The sequence below is a fragment of the Gymnoscopelus braueri genome (genome assembly GCF_963280865.1).
Source record: "Gymnoscopelus braueri genome assembly, chromosome: 15".
Lineage (NCBI taxonomy): Eukaryota > Metazoa > Chordata > Actinopteri > Myctophiformes > Myctophidae > Gymnoscopelus > Gymnoscopelus braueri.
Window position 1 is genome coordinate 40,190,791 of NC_137620.1, and position 19,987 is coordinate 40,210,777.

Sequence of the window (19,987 nt, forward strand, 5' to 3'; positions counted from 1 at the left end):
CTAATCTGCCGAGGGCAATTTTTGTTTGATTCGTCTGGAACCAGGCTAGAGGAACTCTACGTGAATAATGTCCTTATGTGTTGTCACCGATGATTTAATCAGTGCTTCAAATCTTCACATCAGCAACATAAGCTCTGATGATGGACCGAAAGGAACCAAGAAGAGACGGATGGACATTAGCTCCAATCGGAACCTCTCCCTCCGCTGTATAGCTCCGAGATGAGGTCCCACATAGCTCTGTGCCTGTTGGGAGGCGAACACCGGCGAACATTTTCCACTATGCATGATTCTTACCCTTTTCCGCACATCGTATCCAAAAAGTAAAGGTATTCTTCCCTGCTCTCAGATGTTTTAATTTTTAGCGGTCAAGAAAATCTAAGCGACGGGCTGAAACAAGCGTTTAAATCGCTTATTTAGTCAGCCTGTGGCCTGTCAACCCCCGTCCGCATGCGCAGTACTGCTCCCGTAAGATTGCATTGTGAAAACATGGCCACAGGCTGACTAAAAGAAACGATTTAGAAGCTTGTTTCAACCCGTCGGTTAGATTTTCTTGAGCGCTAAAATTTTAAACATCTGAGAGCAGGGACGACGACCTTTACTGTTTGGATACGATGTGCGGAAAAGGCTAAGAATCATGCATAGTGGAAAATATTCACCGGCGTCCCCCCCCACAGGCACCGAGCTATGTGGGACCTCATCTCTGAGATATATAGCGGAGGGAGAGGTTCCAGATGAGGCCAGATGGACATGTGAGGAGATGGGGAGATGGTTGGGAAGGATGGATGGGTGGAGGAGGAAAAGAAGAGATGAAGGCATGAAGAATGGAAGGCTGTAGTAGAGAAAGTAGGAGGTGTGATGTCTTACAGGAAGCTATGCTGCTTCCATACCAAATACTTCCTGCAATGATGCAATGATGGATAGACGGGTGGTGGTGGGATAAAAATAAAATGGAGGGATGAAAAAATTGAAAGGAGGATAGAGAGGCAGGGGGAACAGATGAATGAAAAGATTGACCAAATGGATGTCACTCTGCCTTCCTATCCTGTATATAAGAGAAGACATTGTGGTTTCTAAACGGACAATGGACTAAAAGAGGTCTATTCTTAAACTTTCCTGGGATATCCCAGAGTGCATTGCTGCACACCACAGTTTAGTTTAATTTGTGCCGGAATGGGATTAAATAACTATAAAAAATGTATTTCAAACAATGTTGCATAAATGGACTGGATTTGAAGCAGGATAATGCATCGAATTTATTTTCATTTGCAGGTTTTGGACATGTTCCAATTTGGCTAAAATTTTATGACATATAGACCCATAAGGCAAAGACCTATCTTAAGCCATTGTCCAGCATTTGTATATTAGGAATGTCTGATTAAGGAATGTGCTGTTCTGCTGTATTCTAGTATTCATTGTATTGACAGTAGATTCATCAATAGACATGATTGCTTGACATTGACTGAATGTGTTGGTTGATTGATAAAGCATATTGCATCTATCGTGTATGCTTGGTTCAAGTGTTAATCTATTTTTTTGTTCTTGTAAAATCAGCTTAGAGTGAAGAAATCTATAAAATCCAACATCTATATTTGAAAATATGTAAATGATATTACAGATGAAAAGGATCAACATATTGGTCAGTACTGTTTTCACACCTGTCCTTTGCCCAGTATCTCAGTGATGGAAACAAACGATAACAGTGTAGCCAAATTCTCGGATGACATTTAATTCTGTTATATGCCGAGGGTTCTGGAACGCTGTGGATCCTAGATGTATACTGTGTGTTGCTCGCCAATATAACTCACTCTATTATAGAATGTTTTCTCATCATCCCCCCTAAGAATGTTACCTAAACTGGCCTGGCGATCAGAGATCTAAATTCAATTAAATAGGCTAAACACATTAGGGTGGTCTTTCATATTGGGGGTTGGTATCAGGACTGGTTTTCCAAGCAGTGCGAGTAGGTTTGTTCATTGAATTTAGATATCTGATCGTCTGGTTATGCGAGAATACCTAGAGGAAGCATGCCTGTCGTTTCTGTCATTGTTCTAATCTCTTTGAAGCATAACAACGCACTCCCGTCATTTGAAACATAATCGACCCAAGTGCTACAGCAAACTGCAGACGTGAAACAAACACGGTTTTGAGTTCCATTTACAGAATAAAGTACAATTTTTATTATTATTATTATTAACCTCAACAACAATGCTCAGAGCATTAACATTACAGAGCCCTTATAGTAAAGGCACAAATGCACTAACAGGAAGACAATGTTAAATAATAATGTTAAAATGACTTTTCAAAAATAATGTATAAACTCCAAAACGACTCTCCTCAGTCCTCCTTGCATTACGCTGTGAGAGTTATTTTGGAGTTTTCAAATTATCGGCCTACTATTTTCTTCAATTAATCAGGTATTGGAAATCTCCAAGAATTCAAGGCTTTATGGGGAGAGTAATCAATAGAAAACAAAAAAAAATTATTTTGGGGTGAACTATCCCTTTTAAAGTGGAATTTTGCCCCACGGTTTTCTTACCTTTTCTATGATGTTATGATATCCTAGGATGAATGGTGCAGTAGACACATTTCAGAGATTTCAATCTGGAGATTTCAATCTCGTCTAGCGAGACTTCCGGTGGGGCGCATTAAGACAATCACGTTGCATAGTGTTCTGTCACTATGAACGTCAGATCTCACCAAAAAACAAACCAAAAAAAGCTAGTAAAATACGAGATTTAGCGCAAGGACCATAGGCACGCGTTTTTAGCTGTGGCGGACCCAGGATGGAATTTTTTCCACTGTACCACTCATGCTAGGATATCATAACATCATAGAAAAGGTGGGAAAACCGTGGGGCAATATTCCCTTTTAAGTGAACGTGTACAGCTCTCAACTGGATCTATAATTAGTCAAATATAGTAAGCTTTAATTAAATAGATGGCAAACCAATAACTTCAAGATTCTGTTTTTTTTACAATGGCCCCACAGTTGCAGTGCATTGTATGCTATGTATTTATGTTATTAATGTACAGTAAATTAATTGATTTATGTATTTATTCATGTATTTATTTAATTTATATTGTTATTTTTTACCTCACCATTTAATTGTGTTCCATCATGTACATTGAATTTATGAAGTGCCCACTTTTTTATACATTTTGTCTATCATGATTGCTAATTTCTTCTGTTGATTGTTGGCATTTGATTGATAATTTCCTGCACTGATTGTTGGAATTAGTTTGATATAGTTTTTTGTATTGATTGTTGTAAAAGGATGCCTTGGAATCTCTCACTATTTTTCTTACTGTTCCTGTAGAGGAACTTGGCACATATTTTGTGGGGAAAGATTTAATGTTGACATGTCAGTACTTAACCCAACCAACAGCTTTTATTTATGTCACGAATGACCCAAGAATACTGCGTCCAGGTCCATACCCCACCATTAGAGATAAGCTGTACTTGTAATAGCCGACTCATTGGTTAACACTTGAATTAAAAGCAACTACAGTGCGTCAGTACCCCAACCATGGAGAGTCAGACATAATCAGAGTTCAGTTTGCCTGGCGCGGATGAGGGAGAAATCCATGCCTCTTTGTTTGATATATGTTTGATAATATCATAATTGAAAATGATTTAACCACATTAAGCCTGCCATTGGGCATATCTTCAGAATTTGTCAAAATATTTCACAATTATTTTTAGCACATCTACAAGCTCACAATGTGCTGGATTGCAACGCGTTGTGAGCTTGTAGATTAGCTAATTTAGCTACGGCCATTGTCTTTTTGTACAAATTGAACCCTGGACATACATTACTATAAAATTAGCTTTAAGAAATTGTGCAGTTTCTTTGAGTTTTGAGTCTAGTCAGGGCCTTCTCTTTTTTTGCAAGTTAGCCCTTGTGTCAGTAATTCACATGAATGTTGTTTTCATATTAAAATGATGGAAATGCCTTTTCAGTTGCGTAACACTGTAAAACAACTTAAATTCATCACACTAATGTTTATATCCCTTTTAGAACTATTTTGTCATAATGGTCTTCTTCCTGTTGAGTTTTCTTGTCTTTTTCTTTATTATTTTCCTTTCTTTGTCTTTGTTTTCCTTTTCGTGTTTTTTCAAATGTCTTTCATGTACAAATTAAGAAACTGAACAGGAATTATGCTGGGTTTGGTACCAAGACAAACACGATATCCCCATTCCAACAAAACAGTACCTACTCTTGTATACTTACTAATAACAAATACTTAAAACTGATTATGGTCATTTTTGTAGTGTTGTGTATCGTACGTCAAGTCAGTGCATGACAAAATGTGTTCACATCCCAGATTCTCACCACCAGTGAATGAGATAACACTCATTTCCACTGTTAAACATCTTTGATCACTTTTGGGTCTCAGCCCATTAGTTAGAAACTCTCTGCATTCTACAGCTTGAAAGAGGTGAACTTAATCATTGAGTTACAATTGTCCTCATTCTCTCTTTGGATACTCTCCAAACATGGATCCGCCTCTTACAGCACCATTTGCTTGCTTTTTTCTCTATGTATTTATTATCTGTTCATATCACTGTTTGTCTGCTGTTCACACAAACACAACACAAATAAAGCATTAAAAATGGCACCTTTCTGCTGCGGCTGTTATTTGATGTAATGAGTTTGTGCATGGGAAGGTTAGCCACTTACACTAAAGTTAAACCATATGTACAGTTTCACTAGTAAGAGACCACACCTCTACTTAAGTTTAACAATGTATTGAAACGTAATGAGATGAATGTGGAATGGCATGAGGAACCCAGGGTAGGGTGAGACTCAGGGTGGGGGTGTAGTCTCGGGAGCCGACGGGCATCTTTGCATCATTGCTCTACTCGGGGAGCGGTCGGTTGTCTCTGCTCCGTCACTATCCCTGTCACGGTCCGCTCCTCGGGCCATGGACTTTGACTTTATTATTTAGCCCTTGACTGCCCTTATATGGTATTGGACTCTTTAGGGCTGTTCTTTAGGCCTGTTTAGGCCATTGTTCTGTTGTATCGTTCCAATTGTATTTCTGTTACTCTGTTGTTGCCTTTTGCCCTGATGTTGTGTACCTTTATTTTGTAGTATTGTTCTGTGCCTTCCTGTCTGCCTAGTTACTGTTCTCCTGCCTTGTCTCACCTCCCGGTGATTATTAGTTATCTCCTCCTGTGTCCCTCTGCCTATCGTCTCTTGATTTGTCTGTTGATTGCACCTGTGTCCTGTTACCCCTGTGTCTATGCCCCTGCCCCTTGTTTGTTTAGCCCAAGGTAAGGTTGTACTGTCAATGGTGTTAGTTCAGAGGACCCAAAAGCAGTATGACACAAGGCAGGAATCAAAGTTCAGGAGGTTTATTAACAAACTTAAACTTCCCATAAAATGGGCCAGGTAAAGCTAGAACAAAACTGAGAAATAATGCAGATGGCTGGAAGCCTAAACTCTAGCATACACACACTAACAATAAACCACGACCTGACAAGGAACTGATAAGATTTATATAAGAGCGCAACCAAACATAAAATTACTTGTTTTGGTTCTACTTGATCTCTTCTCCACTAATCGCTCCCTCACATTTTAGTCTGGTTTTTATTTGTTGACAAAATTGGCAGTATATTTAGTCTTAGTTTCAGTCATGACAGCTTAGTTTTTATTTAGTTTTCGTCAGTGAAAAAATGTAGTCGACGAACATTTTTCGTCATAGTTTTAGTCGACAAAATCAACACTGATCCATTAACAGCAGTCTCAATTGAGTAAGAGATCACGTAAATGCTTATAAAATCTAAACAGCTTGAATTCGGGGGAAGTGAAGAATCGGCTTTGTCACTAGCTCCCTTCATATACCAATGGTCAACACCCATGAATGTGCAAGTTCAGATTGACTGGCCAACCCACTGAGGAGAAATATAGATGAGGACAGACAGACAGACAGACAGACTGACAGAGATGTTCTCATTTGATAGTAGGATAGCAGGATAGCAAAATGCTTACAATTACAGAAGAAGTAAGAAAATAAATAATCAAAATAAAATTGTGTACCACGATCAAACGATATATTTGCTTGAACTGAACTATATTTATAAGGACTAGAAACCCTATAGGTTAAAGCTCCACTCGAACTGTACTTTTAGCCGACCCTGTGTCCAGTAGAGCAGCTTGATGGTTGATGTTCTTGGCGGCTCTGATGGCTGACTTCATGGAGGTGTCGATCCAGGCGTGAGGCAGAGCGGTGTGTTCTCCAGCAAAGTGCACCCTGCCCTCGCTGGCAAACAGCTCCTTGGCATAGTCTATGTGCTGGTAGGGGGTGAAGAGAGCGTAGGCACCCAGGCTGTAAGGATCCAGGCTCCACTTTTTCACCACCACTCCCGTACAGAGGGACCTAGTAGAATATTAGAATGATATTGATTAGGTTTGATTTCCTTGATTATGTTTGTAATATATAATATCACAATTTAATAGTTTGATAAAAATTAAAAAAAAGTTAAACACGTTAACCCTGGATTCGCTATTTTGGACAAAATGTTTTTAAAAAAGCGAAAAGGCACATCTACTCAATGTGTTACAATGCATTGTGAGATCAGCTATTTTTGCAATTTGTTGCCCCAGAACATTAGCCTTCCATACCATAGACCCCGCCCACTCTCTGAGTGGACTGCCTCTCTTGGTCTGGTGCTGTAATGTGAACCTAGGATTTGAGAGTCGGAGGTGGGGGTGGGGATCCCTTGTGATTGGTTTAGGGAAATTCTAAAGACCAATTCAAATTGTTTAGGGAAATTCTAATCCCCTCCCCCTTGTAATCGCCTACACTAGACTAGAGCCAATGACAGACTGAAGCTCCACGCAGCTTCAGTCTGATAATCAGGCTACCAGAACATAGTAGAGTAGAACAGAACAGAACAGAACAGCATGGAATAGAGTAAACTAGAGTGAAACAGAACGGTACCTGATGTGCCCCCCATGGATCTTCACCAAGTCGTTGAGAACCAGGTCTTTCAGCTCTTCGTCGCTCGCTCCCAGGAAGAGAGACGAGTCGTCAGACCAGGTGTAAGATGCCAGGAGGACGCCAATGGACTCGTTTGAGGGGAAGCTGTGACTGGGGTAGTAGATGTATCTGGAGTAGGGATGCATGATATTGAACTTTAGGCTTGTATCCGTTAACCGATTCATTGTATGGTCAAGTTGATTGATTCCAGTAGGGTTCACCTCACCCCTGTTAAAGGGATAACTGTGATTCCGGATACAGATGCTAACTTACTAAAAAAACATGCTTGCATTCTTTATTATGATTTATTACGCCTGCTGGTGCACATATTAGTACAATTTAAATGTAGTGCAGATGTATTTTTTACTTAAATGTTTTCTAACTAGATGACTTTTATTTGTTCTACAGGTTGACCCTTTTGAAAGCTTCCCCAGGCCAGAACACACTTTGATTCTGTAGACTTCAGTCATGTTGAATTAAGCCTTTTTAGAGCTTCAGATTCAAACTAATAATAATCAGGATTATTTAGCTGATCTGTTTTGATCAATATTTCATGTTTAAGTAATATCGACCGCTATTATGATGAACAATTAACCGTGCATCCCTAACCTGGAGGGGCGGTCTGTGATGCTCTTCCCTCCCCGGATGCCATCGTCCTTCCAGAACTTCTTGCTGAAGGTGAGGATGATCTTGGTGGAACTGTCATAATGCACAGAACGCAGTGCCTCCATCTTGCGGGAAGAGAGAGGAGGCCAGAAGTCTATGAACAGGGCCGCTTTCGCTGTGGTCGTTACCAGGACAAAGTCGGCAGACACTTCGGTCAAAGACGATTGGCCGCTTTCCTGATATGACACGATGACGCCAGTAGCTGATGATTTGCTGATGCGTTTGACCGTGGCCTTACGGAGGAGCGTGGAATCGAGGGTGGTGAGAAGAGCCTGGGGGAGGAGGTCCGTTCCGCCAGTCACTTCAAAGTACCTTAAATACCAAATTCAGTTCAATAACAAGATTTACACCTTTTTAAAATGCTGCAAAGCATTCAACATCGTTGTTGGCACTCAAGTAAAGCACAGTATTTTGTATCTGATTTAAAGCCCAATTACAGTATTTTTGTTAGCATTTTGATTACAGAACCACCAGTTTTGACTGTTCAAAGCTGTTCAAGTGCTTCTTATATTTGAATTAAATGATTATCACAATTCCATCAACGAATGGTTGTGCAGTGTCTGGCTAGCTGGTTGTAAAATCTGGACACTGGCGTTTTGGATTTTGTTTTATTTATAGGTGAAGGTGGTGGAGAGCAACCTTTCACCTCAAAACTAAGCTGAGACTCAATTTCTCTTGTAGATCAGCTATTTTCAAAAGATTTTATGCATTTTTAACTTGTGAAATGGGACATACTGCATTTTGAGTACTTTCTACTTTTGGCACTTTAAGTCCATTTTGATGGCAATACTTTTATACTTTTACTCAAGTAAATATTGAATTCTGGACTTTTTCTTGTAACAGAGTATTTCTATATTGCACCATTGATACTTTTTTTTAAACTTTTTCCACCACTGTCTAAACGAGCCTGGGGAGATTATGGCATAATCTCTCAACATGGTAACATGCCAGTTGCCTCTCTCTCTCTCTCTCTCTCTCTCTCTCTCTCTCTCTCTCTCTCTCTCTCACTCCATAAGTTCTTACTCAGTGTTGTCGTTGACGTCTGACTCGATGTAGATGATCTCAGACAGGGCTGTGTACATGAAGCTGTTCTCGTTCAGCAGGTCTCCGATCATCCTCACTGCTTCACGGCTAAGATTACCCTCCTCTATCAGGTACTCCTTATGGGAGAAGCAGACAAACAAAATGTTTCACACATTCAAGGGTTGCCATGTGACACATTGTGAGCTTGTAGATCTGCTATTCTGAAAAGATTTGTATACATTCGGAACTTGTGAAATTAGTACTTTTACTTGTGGTACTTTAAGTATATTTTGATGCCAATACTTTGGTACTTTTACACAAGTACATTTTGATTACCGGATTTTTTACACTGCAGTATTGATACTTTTACTTAAAAAATGTGTGTACTTTTTCCACCACTGCATTTCAATCACCTGGACCTAGATTTTTTTCTGGAGAAGATCATACATCATCAAAATGTTGAATCTGCAATAAACATATGGGAGCATAATTACCAGTGTTTACTTCCCTATTTACTGTACCTTGAGGGTATAGTGGTCGTATTTCTTCCATGCTGCTTCGCATCCATGTGTTTCAACTTCCTTTTTCACCTGTAGAGAAAAATTATTGTCAATTGATCCATCTCTCCTCCCTTCCATCTACTTCTTTTCTCTCCCCCTCTTCTTTTTATTTTTTTGAATCTTAATTTTTTATCCCACGATTTTGTAACCCTTTTTTCACCCGGTGCCAATTCTCTAAGTGATTCTGGGCGCTACACTCCCCACACCAGCATATAGGGAGCCCAGGGCCGAGCTCATGCCTCCTTTAATGCATGAGAGCCAACTGACCTTCTTGTCACCTGACAGGTTTCCCCGTTAAAACGTAGCGAGTGGAAGGAACACGTTATTGCAACCAGTTCCCTTCCCCTCCATCAGGCGCCCCGGCTGTCATGGGGGAGGCGGTATAGTGACCAGGATTACTACATGTTTTTGTGAGGGTATTAACTACCCTGAGAGACACGGGGAGAACATGCAAACTCCACACAGAGTAGCCCCTTTTGCCTCTTTCCCCCTCTTCATCCTCCATACCTTCTCAAAAGCTTGCTGTAGCAGTGCATCAGCAGACTTCCCTCTCTCCTCTCTGCTCACGTTGTATTTAAGGACGTCAGGGTTGGCTTTCACGGCGTACGTTCTCTTCCGAGTCCCGTTGATCAGGTAAAACGTGTTCTCATCGTCCATGATGAATTTATTCAGCTTGAGTCCCAGTTTTTGTATGTACAAGAGCACAATTCTGAGTGTTTAAAAACAAGAATAGGTGATACGTATGTTAACTAGAAGGTTTGTTGTCTATCTGGCTAGTTACTTCTAGTGCTTAAAGGACCAATTCCAATTTTCAATATCGTCATATAATTGGTCCTTACTCATTAGGCCTATAAAATGAATCGAAGCCATTGTTCTCACATTAATAAAAAAAGAAAAATTCAAAGGTTGAAAATGGGTGAAGTCGTCCATTAATAGTTTTATTTGCTTCTTTATTTGCATCCTCTACTGCTATAGTTTTCATGCTGTACTCACTTGTGGAAGCTGGGGATCCTCATGGCACCCAGTTCTGTGTACCAGCCTTCCTCTTCATTCCTGTAGGTGTGCACTCGTCCTCCAGTCCGGTTACTGGCCTCCACTATGGTTACCTTCATCGCATGACACAGTTTGGACATTTTGATGTTAACAAAATATCCAAAATACAGAATCCAGAATACTCATCACCAGACAGACAAGGCCCTCAATAACCGGCCCCCCGCTACCTCTCTGAACTCCTCCAACGCCACGCCCCCTCCCGCTCCCTCAGGTCTGGTGATGCCAACCTCCTGGACTTCCCCCCAAAAAACAAACCAACGCACCTGTGGCACCACAAAACACTGCTGTGCCCAGTGGTGTAAAGTAACTAAGTACATTTACTTAAGTACTGTACTTAAGTACAATTTTGAGGTATTTGTACTTTACTTGAGTATTTACAATTTCCAATACTTTTACTTCTACTCCACTACATCTCAGAGGCAAATATTGTACTTTTACTCCACTACATTTATTTGAAAACTATAGTTACTAGTTACTTTTCAGATAAAAATCATGATGTAAAGAAACATACATTACCCACTTTAACCCTATTTTATACCTAAGCTATTTGAAAATAGCCGATCTACAAGCTCTACAAGCTCACAACGCGTCGCATCGCGACGCGTTGTGAGCTTGTAGATCTGCTATTTTCAAATATTTAGTACTTTTACTTTTGGTACTTTAAGTACATTTTGATGCCAATACTTTTGTACTTTTACTCAAGTAAATTTTTAATTCTGGACTTTTACTTGTAACAGAGTATTTTTATATTGCAGTATTGGTACTTTTACTTAAGTAAAGAATTTGAGTACTTTTTCCACCAGCCTGTGCCCTATACTTCATAGTCGATCGGTGTCTCCCAGGGGTCTATACTACCAAATATCTTCGCTGAAAAGAGCATATCAATAAGCTCACAACACGTCGCGTTGTGATCTGCTATATTTGCCAACTGTTCACCCCCGAATAGGGATGCTGCTGTATCGATTCATGTGGTTAAAATGTAAATGCATCACCTTGTGCCCAGCATCTTCCAGTAGGCTGGCAGCTGTCAGTCCGGCCATTCCAGCCCCGACGATGACAACGTGTTGAGGTGTGGTGGCGCGGGGCAGACCTTCCTCTGCTATCTTCAGCAGCTGGCTGTAGTCTTTGTCCTGAAGGCAGTCAGTCAGGTTCTCCTTTAGACTGGAGACTGCGTTGCACCGGTTGGATGTGAACACTAGCACCGCCAGAGGAACTGATGTACACAGAACCATACAAAACAGCATTTAGTATCAATAGTCAGTGGTGGAAAAAGTAGGCCTACTCACATTTGTTACTTCAGTAAAAGTATCAATACTGCAATGTAGAAATACTCTGTTAAGTAAAAGTCCGGAATTCAAAATTTACGTGAGTAAAAGTATTGGTTTCAAAATGTACTTAAAGTACCAAAAGTAGAATTGATTGATTGAATTGATTGAATATTTTATTAGGCAAAAAATGTAAAACAGCACAGTTACATTTAAAATACTTTGTCTAACAGGTCCGTTCATAAAAGTCCTTGCGGACTTGTTTCCAATGAGGGCCTTGGTATTTAATTCATAGGCATATATAGTGGCACCACAGTTCAAATATCATTACAAAATAAACAGCCAAAAACAATATATAACACTATGTACAACAAAAAAAATAAAAAAGAGGGGAAAAAAATATGTACAAGAACAGGGGGGGGGGGGTCTGCTGTCTAACGGGAAAATGGTACTACCTCCACCTTTGGCCTCCTGAAAGGTGATTTTTTAAGGCTCTTTTAAATGAGCCCAGCGAACTGCATTTTTTGAGGGATGGAGTTAGACTATTCCAATCCTGGGTGGCAGTGCTGTAGAAGGAGAATTTGCCCATGTTTGATTTATGGGTGGGTGGTACCAAATTGTTGTTAACGCTCCCTCTGGTATTGTGACTGTGGGTGTCGCTAACCTTTTGGAGGTATTTACTCAGATATGCGGGAATTGGGGGCATATCGGGCAAATTTGCATTTACAATTTTGAAGGCCAGTCCCATTTTTAGTTGTTTAACCCTGTCTTCCACCCTGAGCCAGCCTAGGCTGGCAAAATGGGTGGGAGAAAGGTGGGTCATGGGCCCCAATCCGAGGAGTAGCCGAATCAGTTTGTTTTGGGAGGTTTGAAGCTTAGTCTTCAGTGACACTGAGGTGTTGGAGTACCAGGAGGTGCAAGCATAGTCAAAAAGTGGTTGAATCAGGGCCCCAGAGAGGGTCCTGAGGGCCTGAGGGTTGACAAAAGAGGAAACTCTGCCCATAAATTTGGTTCTCTGGTTTACTCTTTTGACCACCTTTGTAGCCATGCTATCACCTGTCAGGTATTTGTCAAGTACACAACCCAAATAGGTAATCTCTTCTTTGCTAGAGATAATTGTGTCATCGACTTTGACCTTGAAATCATTTACATCCATCTGTCTGAGGGAATGTTTGGTCCCAAAGAGAATGGATTCAGTTTTCCCAAGGTGTAGTGACAGAAAGTACTCATTATGCAGAATGTCCCATTTCACAAGTTTTCAAATCTATAAAAGGTAATCTTTTGAAAGTAGCAGATCTACAAGCTCACAAGGTGTCGCATCGCGACGCATTCTGAGCTTTTAGATCAGCTATTTTCAAACGGCCGAAATGTACAGTATATAGGGCTGAAGTGGTTAATGTATGTTTTGTAATAATAATCTAAATCTACAAGGTAACTTGTAACTAAAGTTTTCAATAATTGTAGTGGAGTAAAAGTACAATATTTGCCTCTGAGATGCAGTGGAGAAGAAGTAAAAGTATTGAAAACTGGAAATACTTTTTTGGGTGTTATACTTTTAACATTGCTTGTGTAAAAATCTAAACCATTGGTTAATATGAATAGATAGTACTAGTATTATGCTGTAAGAGAACACAGCCGTTGTGTTCCTTAAAACCCATTAAGACCCGAGGCCGATTCTACAGATACCTTCTAAATCAGTAGTTCTCACACTTTCAAGATTTTTAAAAAATGTAAAAAAAATAGCAGATGTACAAGCTCGCAGCGCGGCATGAAGTGACACACTGTGAGCTTGTAGATCTGCTATTTTGGAATAGCCAACGCAAAAATCTAAAAGGAAACAGATGTTTTCCCGGTTTTAATTCAATTTAATTAATATTTTGTAACGTTTAACAGAGTGCTGTAATATTTAACACAGTGGGGTGTTTTTTTTACACTTTGTTCCATTGATGTAATTGATCATTGTCAAAACATGGACAAGCAATTAAACAATACTTTATAATGACAAAAATATAAATGTAATATAGATAACTTCTATTAAGTACTTCTAAAATGTCACACTAATATCACCCAGCATATTCACTGTGTGTTTGTGTGTGTGTGTGTGTGTGTGTGTGTGTGTGTGTGTGTGTGTGTGTGTGTGTGTGTGCGTGCGTGCGACGGGCGACGGGCGACGTGCGTGCGTGCGACGTGCGGCACGCACGCACGCACGCACGCACGCACGCACGCACGCACGCACGCACGCACGCACGCACGCACGCACGCACGCACGTGTGAAAGCAAGCAAGCAAAAGTGGTGTGCATCATAAAATAAAAAAAACAGAAGCAATTGTGATACTTTCACACTGAGTCAGTTCAACAACAATGATTCAAGTGATGACCTGCATACAGGCAGACAGACAGACAGACAGACAGACAGACAGACAGACAGACAGACAGACAGACAGACAGACAGACAGACAGACAGACAGACAGACCTGCAAAACACTCACATAAACTCCACAGTGTCATACAAGGAGCCATCATTCCCATCTGTCTCCTTTTCTTCCCTTCTGTCATGAGAAACATAAGATATAAAAAAAAAGGTAGAGGTTACAGGTTAGTGCTTCAACCACATAATTGCACATACAGTATACTGTGTGTGTGTGTGTGTGTGTGTGTGTGTGTGTGTGTGTGTGTGTGTGTGTGTGTGTGTGTGTGTGTGTGTGTGTGTGTGTGTGTGTGTGCGTGCGTGCGTGCGTGCGTGCGTGCGTGCGTGCGTGCGTGCGTGCGTGCGTGCGTGCGTGCGTGCGTGCGTGCGTGCGTGCGTGCGTGTGTGTGTGTGTGTCCGTCCTTGCATAATATACTATCCATTCTTGAGAATTGAGACAAATCATGTCCTACCAAAACATTTCAAATTATTATTTATTAACACAATAATAATAAAAAAACAGTTTGGTGAAAATACATTCTTAAAGGATTTATATATGAATTACATAAGATTTATACAATGTTTTGGTTTTCTACAAAAACATAATTTAATTAAAAAAAAGGCGGGAAAGCTGCAAAAGCTCTGTTAAGCTTTTTAATATTTTGATAAATGCACTAAATAATATTACTATCTGGTGTGTCCCAACCATAACATGTCAACCCCGTCAGTCCTTCTAAGCTAATTCTATTAGCATTAATAGAACCTAAGCAACTTTGAAAAATAAATTGTCAACTACGTGCTGTGGAATGAAAAAAACATTTTGTCAACTCCGTCAGACTCCGTCAGATGTCAACTCTGTCAGATATGCCATCTTATGGAGATGACACCAAAAAAAAACACTGTGGGAGGTTGGCCCATTACATGGTTTAAGAGTCAACCCTATGATCTTTTAAGATATCTTTTCCCGGCATTATTGAAGAATATATATTAAAAAAATAAAGGTTTTGTCCCGATTCTCAAGAATGAGTGTATACATATTATAGACACACTCATAATATCAAGCATGGAAAGGTTTCTTACTCTTTGCGTTGAGGAAGAGGAGCGTAGAAATTTGACATGACAGCAGAATCCTAGTCCTTTATAGACCTTCTGTGGACAGTTCACATGATGTCATCTGTCACAAGGGGTGGTAAATGTACATTCCCATTGAAAGGAGGTGTCATTCACTGCTGCCGTTTTTTCTTCTTCTCCTTTGTACTGTACATGTAGTGTTTTGTATTTGTTGATGTTTTATTGTGTTAATCTGTTATGCTTATGTTGATTAATTGAATACAATGTATAAAAAATCGTTTGAAAATAGCAGATCTACAAGCTCACAATGCGTCGCATCGCAACGCATTGTGAGCTTGTAGATCAGCTATTTTCAAATGGCCGAAATATATATAGGGCTTAAGTGGGTAAATCTACAAAGTAACTAGTAACTAAAGTTTTCAAATAATTGTAGTGGAGTAAAAAGTACTATATTTGTCTCTGAGATGTAGTGGAGTAGAAGTTAGAGTACCGAAAATTGGAAATATTCCTGTAAAGTAAAAGTACCTAAAACTTTTACTTAAGTACAGTACTTAAGTAAATGTACTTAGTTACTTACCACCACTGCCCAGGACTAGCCTTAATGTCTGACCGTACCACGTGCTGTTTACATTTCTGACTAATAAAGTATTCAATCAATCAATCAAAGCCAACTTTCGTGTCATGTAATTCATTCACATTCTGGGGTCACATTCTGGGGTCAATTGTCTTGTGATCAACTCAAAGCAGAAACAATGGGTTTCCTTTCTTAAGAAGCCAGCTGGATTCATTTCATTCATGCCAATCACAAGGTACTGTATATTGTACTGTAGCTATAGGGGAAGTATGAGGATAATGAAACTAAATACACAATGGGAAACTACTGGGATACTTTAACCACTCTCACATCCTTATTCTGGCCACAACAGTCGAACATGTGGTGAAAATATTATAGTACCTGCCGATGTGATCACGCATTATGCTTTCGTTTGACAGGAATTAAGATTGGACTTTTAAGGACATTTGATGCACAAACAATTTGGAGTTCAACATTGGTGAAGGTTTAGGGACTTCTGATGTCGGACAGATTTTGGACCCAGACCAGACACACAGACAATGCCTGTAGGAAGAAGTGCAGTGGTTGTCCCCAATTAGCATGCAGGCATTTTGCTTGTACTTTTCTTTCAGTCAACCAAACACTCCCAACGTTTAGTAAGTCCACACACCATAAACTAGACCAGTGGTTCTCAACCTTTTCAGGCCGCGACCCCCCAAAATAATCATATTAGAACTGGGGACCCCCCACCCTGACAAGCACTTGGAATTGAAGGCATTACATTTAGTTTGACTTGCTTCCACAGATAAATATTGTGATAGTAGTAGATCTACAAGCTCACAACGCCCTCGCTTTGAGGCGTTGTGAGCTTGTAGATCGGCTATTTTCAAAATGTTTGCCTCTTTCTTATATAATTTGACTATTTGGCCAATGTTTCACCAGTTTTTATTGTAGCCTATAGTTTGTTGATTTGATGCAGTAATGGTCTTTTATTTTCTTTCTTTTTTTTTGGGGGGGGTATTAAACTTAAACTTTCACTTCACTGTCATCTGGGGGACCCCCCCAACATCATATGATATGGGGACCCCCCTCCCGACCCATAGGTTGAGAACCACTGACTGAACTAGACCACATGGCAACATGAGAAACGGATGCCGTGCTTTGGCTAAAACACTTCTCAATGCTAATGTGTGACCGTACCCCAATCAGCCATCCCAGCACACACGCGCGCGTGTAGCAGTTGTGAGGACTGCTGCTCGAGTCCACACACACTCAGTTCTCAGATCTTTACACTGGCTTCCCAGCTGTCAAAGAATATTATTAGTAGTATTTCTATAAATACTACTGGTTGGTTTAATAAAGCACTGAATGGTTTCAATTTAGGACCAACATTTCTGAACTCTCAGGTCATCTGGGACAGGTTTGATTTCTGAACCGACAAGGTGATCTGACATGGCTGAACCCCAAACTTTTTGTGCATCTTTACATCAGAAGTCCTAAACGTTCACCAATGTTCAACTCCAAATTGTTTGTGCATTTTTACATCAAAAGTCCCCTAAAAGTCCAATCTTAATTACTTCCTGTCAAACAGAAATATAATGCGTGGTCACATTTGCAGGTACTATAATATTTTCACCACGCCTGTTGTGATGAGGCCAGAATAAGGACGTGAGGGTGGTTAAAGATAAAATATCCCAGTAGTTTCCCATTGTGTATTCAGTTTAATTATTCTCATACTTCCCCTATACAAAACCTTGTGGTTGCCTGGTTGGCATGAATGAACTGAATCCAGCTTGCTACCTGAGCAAGGAAAACCTTTTTGTTCTGCTTTGAGTTGATCACAAGGCAATTGACCCTAGAATGTGGCTTCAATGAATTTCCCTACATGACACAAAAGTTGGCTTTGATTGATTGATTAAATAGTTTATTAGTCAGGAATGTAAACAGCACGTGGTACAGTCAGACATCAAGGCTAGTCCTGGGAACTTGTTTCGATTGCGGTCCTATGTATTCAATTCATCAACATTGTCACAGCCTCTGGCTCTGCCACAGTCTGTGCCAACACACCCATTCGCCCAGTGCCCTGATGACAACTTGGTTTCACCTGTGTTGTTCTCCTCAAGGTTATTATAGTTAACTAAAACTAACGAAATAACGAAAACTAAAGGTGAAAAAACATTTCAGTTAACTAAACTAAAGAAAAACTAAAAGAAAAAAGAAAAACGATAACTAACTGAAACTATATTGTGTGTTTACAAGAAAAACGATAACTAACTGAAACTATATTGTGTGTTTACAAAACTAACTAAAACTAACTGAAATTATAGTCAAAATGCCCTTCGTTTTAGTTTTTGTCAATATCAATAAGCCTTTTAGATTTAAATTAATTTAATTAATTCATTTCCCCTGCGCAGTTCTACGTCAGTTGCAGTCACCGTTGGTCCGCTGACGTAGTCGCCCCAAAACACCGTCGCCCCAGGGCAAATCCGGCGGTATTAGAATCACTGGTACGCGAAAGAATTGGGGGTGAGCGTGTTTTGGGGCGAGTTACTCCGGTTGTTTTCAATGTGCATCGTAGCACGTGAGCAGCACTGACTGACTGACTGACTGCACGGCACTGCACGTTACTTTATAATGGCGACGGAGAAACAAGTTGGGAGAAATATGGTCCTATATGGGATTTATTTGAATACAACAGCAAGAAAGACAATAACAATTGCCTTGTAGTGCAAACGGGTGATACAATGTGGAGCAATTATCAAGGGGGAAAACCCCACGGTTCACTGTAAAGTAACTAAGTACATTTACTCAAGTAGCCTACTGTAGCCCACTTAAGTACAATTTTGAGGTACTTTTGCTTTACTGGAGTATTTCCAATTTTCTGTATTTTTCCCTTCTACTCCACTACATCTCTCAGGTAATAATGGTACTTTTACTCCACTACAATTATTTGAAAACTTTAGTTATTAGTTACTTTGTAGGTATTTTGATTATTATTACAAAACATACATTATACCCACTTCATTTCGGCCATTTGAAAATAGACGATCTACAAGCTCACAATGCTTTGGTGAGCTTGTAGATCTGCTTTTTTCAAAAGATTTGTTTACCTTTTACATTTTGAAAACTTGTGAAATGGGACATTCTGCATAATGAGTACTTTTACCTTTGTTTGTAATTTTGATACCAATACTTTTGTGCTTTTACTCAAGTACATTTTGAATTCCGGACTTTTAACAGAGTATTTCTACATTGCAGTATTGATACTTTTACTTAAGTAACAAATGTGAGTACTTTTTCCACCACTGATAGCGAGTACCTTGACAAGGCAGCCTCTCTGAGCACCTCAGAAACCTGAGACCCCTGGACCCTGTGTGTGTCATGAAAGGGTTTATGTTCATATATTGTATGGCTATTTTGATTTATACCAGGCACACAGTACATGTTGCACTTAAGGCTGCTATCTTGTGGACTGTTGTGTGGATGGTTGATTGTCAAACAGTAACTGAATAATATATATTTTTAAATGGTATCTTTTGTTTTAGTTTTTATCACACAATACTTACTTTGACCTTTTGAATCCTGCACCTGACAAAAAACCTAAAGTATGAAAAAAAACTAAAACTAACACTAAAACTAATAAAAACTAAACTAAAACTAAGCTTTCTCACAAAAATAGAAACTAAATAAAAACTAGCAAACCCGCTCTGAAAACTAACTAAAACGAACTGAATTAGATTTTTTTTCGGTCAAAACTAACTAAAACTAACTGAATTAGAAAAAAAAATGTCAAAACTAACTAAAACTAAACTATAATGAAAAATCCAAAACTATTATAACCTTGGTTCTCATCACCTGTTCCCATTCCCCATTCAGTGCTTAGTCTATTTATAGACCCTGTGTTTGCCTGTTTGGTTGCTGTATTATCTGTTTGCTTTACGTGTCCGATTGACACTGTCCTGCTGTAAGGTGTACCTAAGTTTATCTTCAGTAAAAACCCTTTACGTTTATACCTTGTTTCATGAGTCCTTGTTATTCTGCATATTGGGTCCTTACCTGGTTTTCGAGAGTCCTCACAAACATAGCATAAAAGATTAACACAATAAAACATGTCATCAACAAATACAAAACACTCTACATGTACAAAGGAGAAAATGGAAAAAAGGCAGCAGTGAATGACACCTCCTTTCTATGGAAATTCACATTTACCACCCCTTGTGACATCATGTGAACTGAATAAAAACTGAAAGAAATAGAAAATGCAGAATAGTCTACGTGTTTAAATCAAAATATAGGATTTTCCAAAACTATAGTGAAGATGCAAACAAACAGTTATTCATTTTCATTTAGTACATGCTTTATACATTTTTATTTCAATTTAACAGCAATATATTTTTTTGTTT

The 19,987-nt window shown here is 39.5% G+C and overlaps 1 protein-coding gene across 1 annotated transcript; it reads right to left on the reverse strand.

Moving 5' to 3' along the window:
- Window positions 1-5,402: 5,402 nt before the first annotated feature.
- On the reverse strand, window positions 5,403-14,092 carry LOC308102348 (L-amino-acid oxidase-like). The gene is made up of 9 exons (XM_080452018.1): window positions 14,043-14,092; window positions 11,281-11,501; window positions 10,229-10,341; window positions 9,743-9,944; window positions 9,197-9,265; window positions 8,676-8,812; window positions 7,596-7,964; window positions 6,948-7,115; window positions 5,403-6,383 (listed from the first exon to the last, which is right to left on the reverse strand). Exons 1-9 carry the CDS (start codon window positions 14,080-14,082, stop codon window positions 6,107-6,109), a joined length of 1,596 nt encoding a protein of 531 aa, XP_080308144.1. The 5' UTR covers window positions 14,083-14,092; the 3' UTR covers window positions 5,403-6,106.
- Window positions 14,093-19,987: the final 5,895 nt, after the last annotated feature.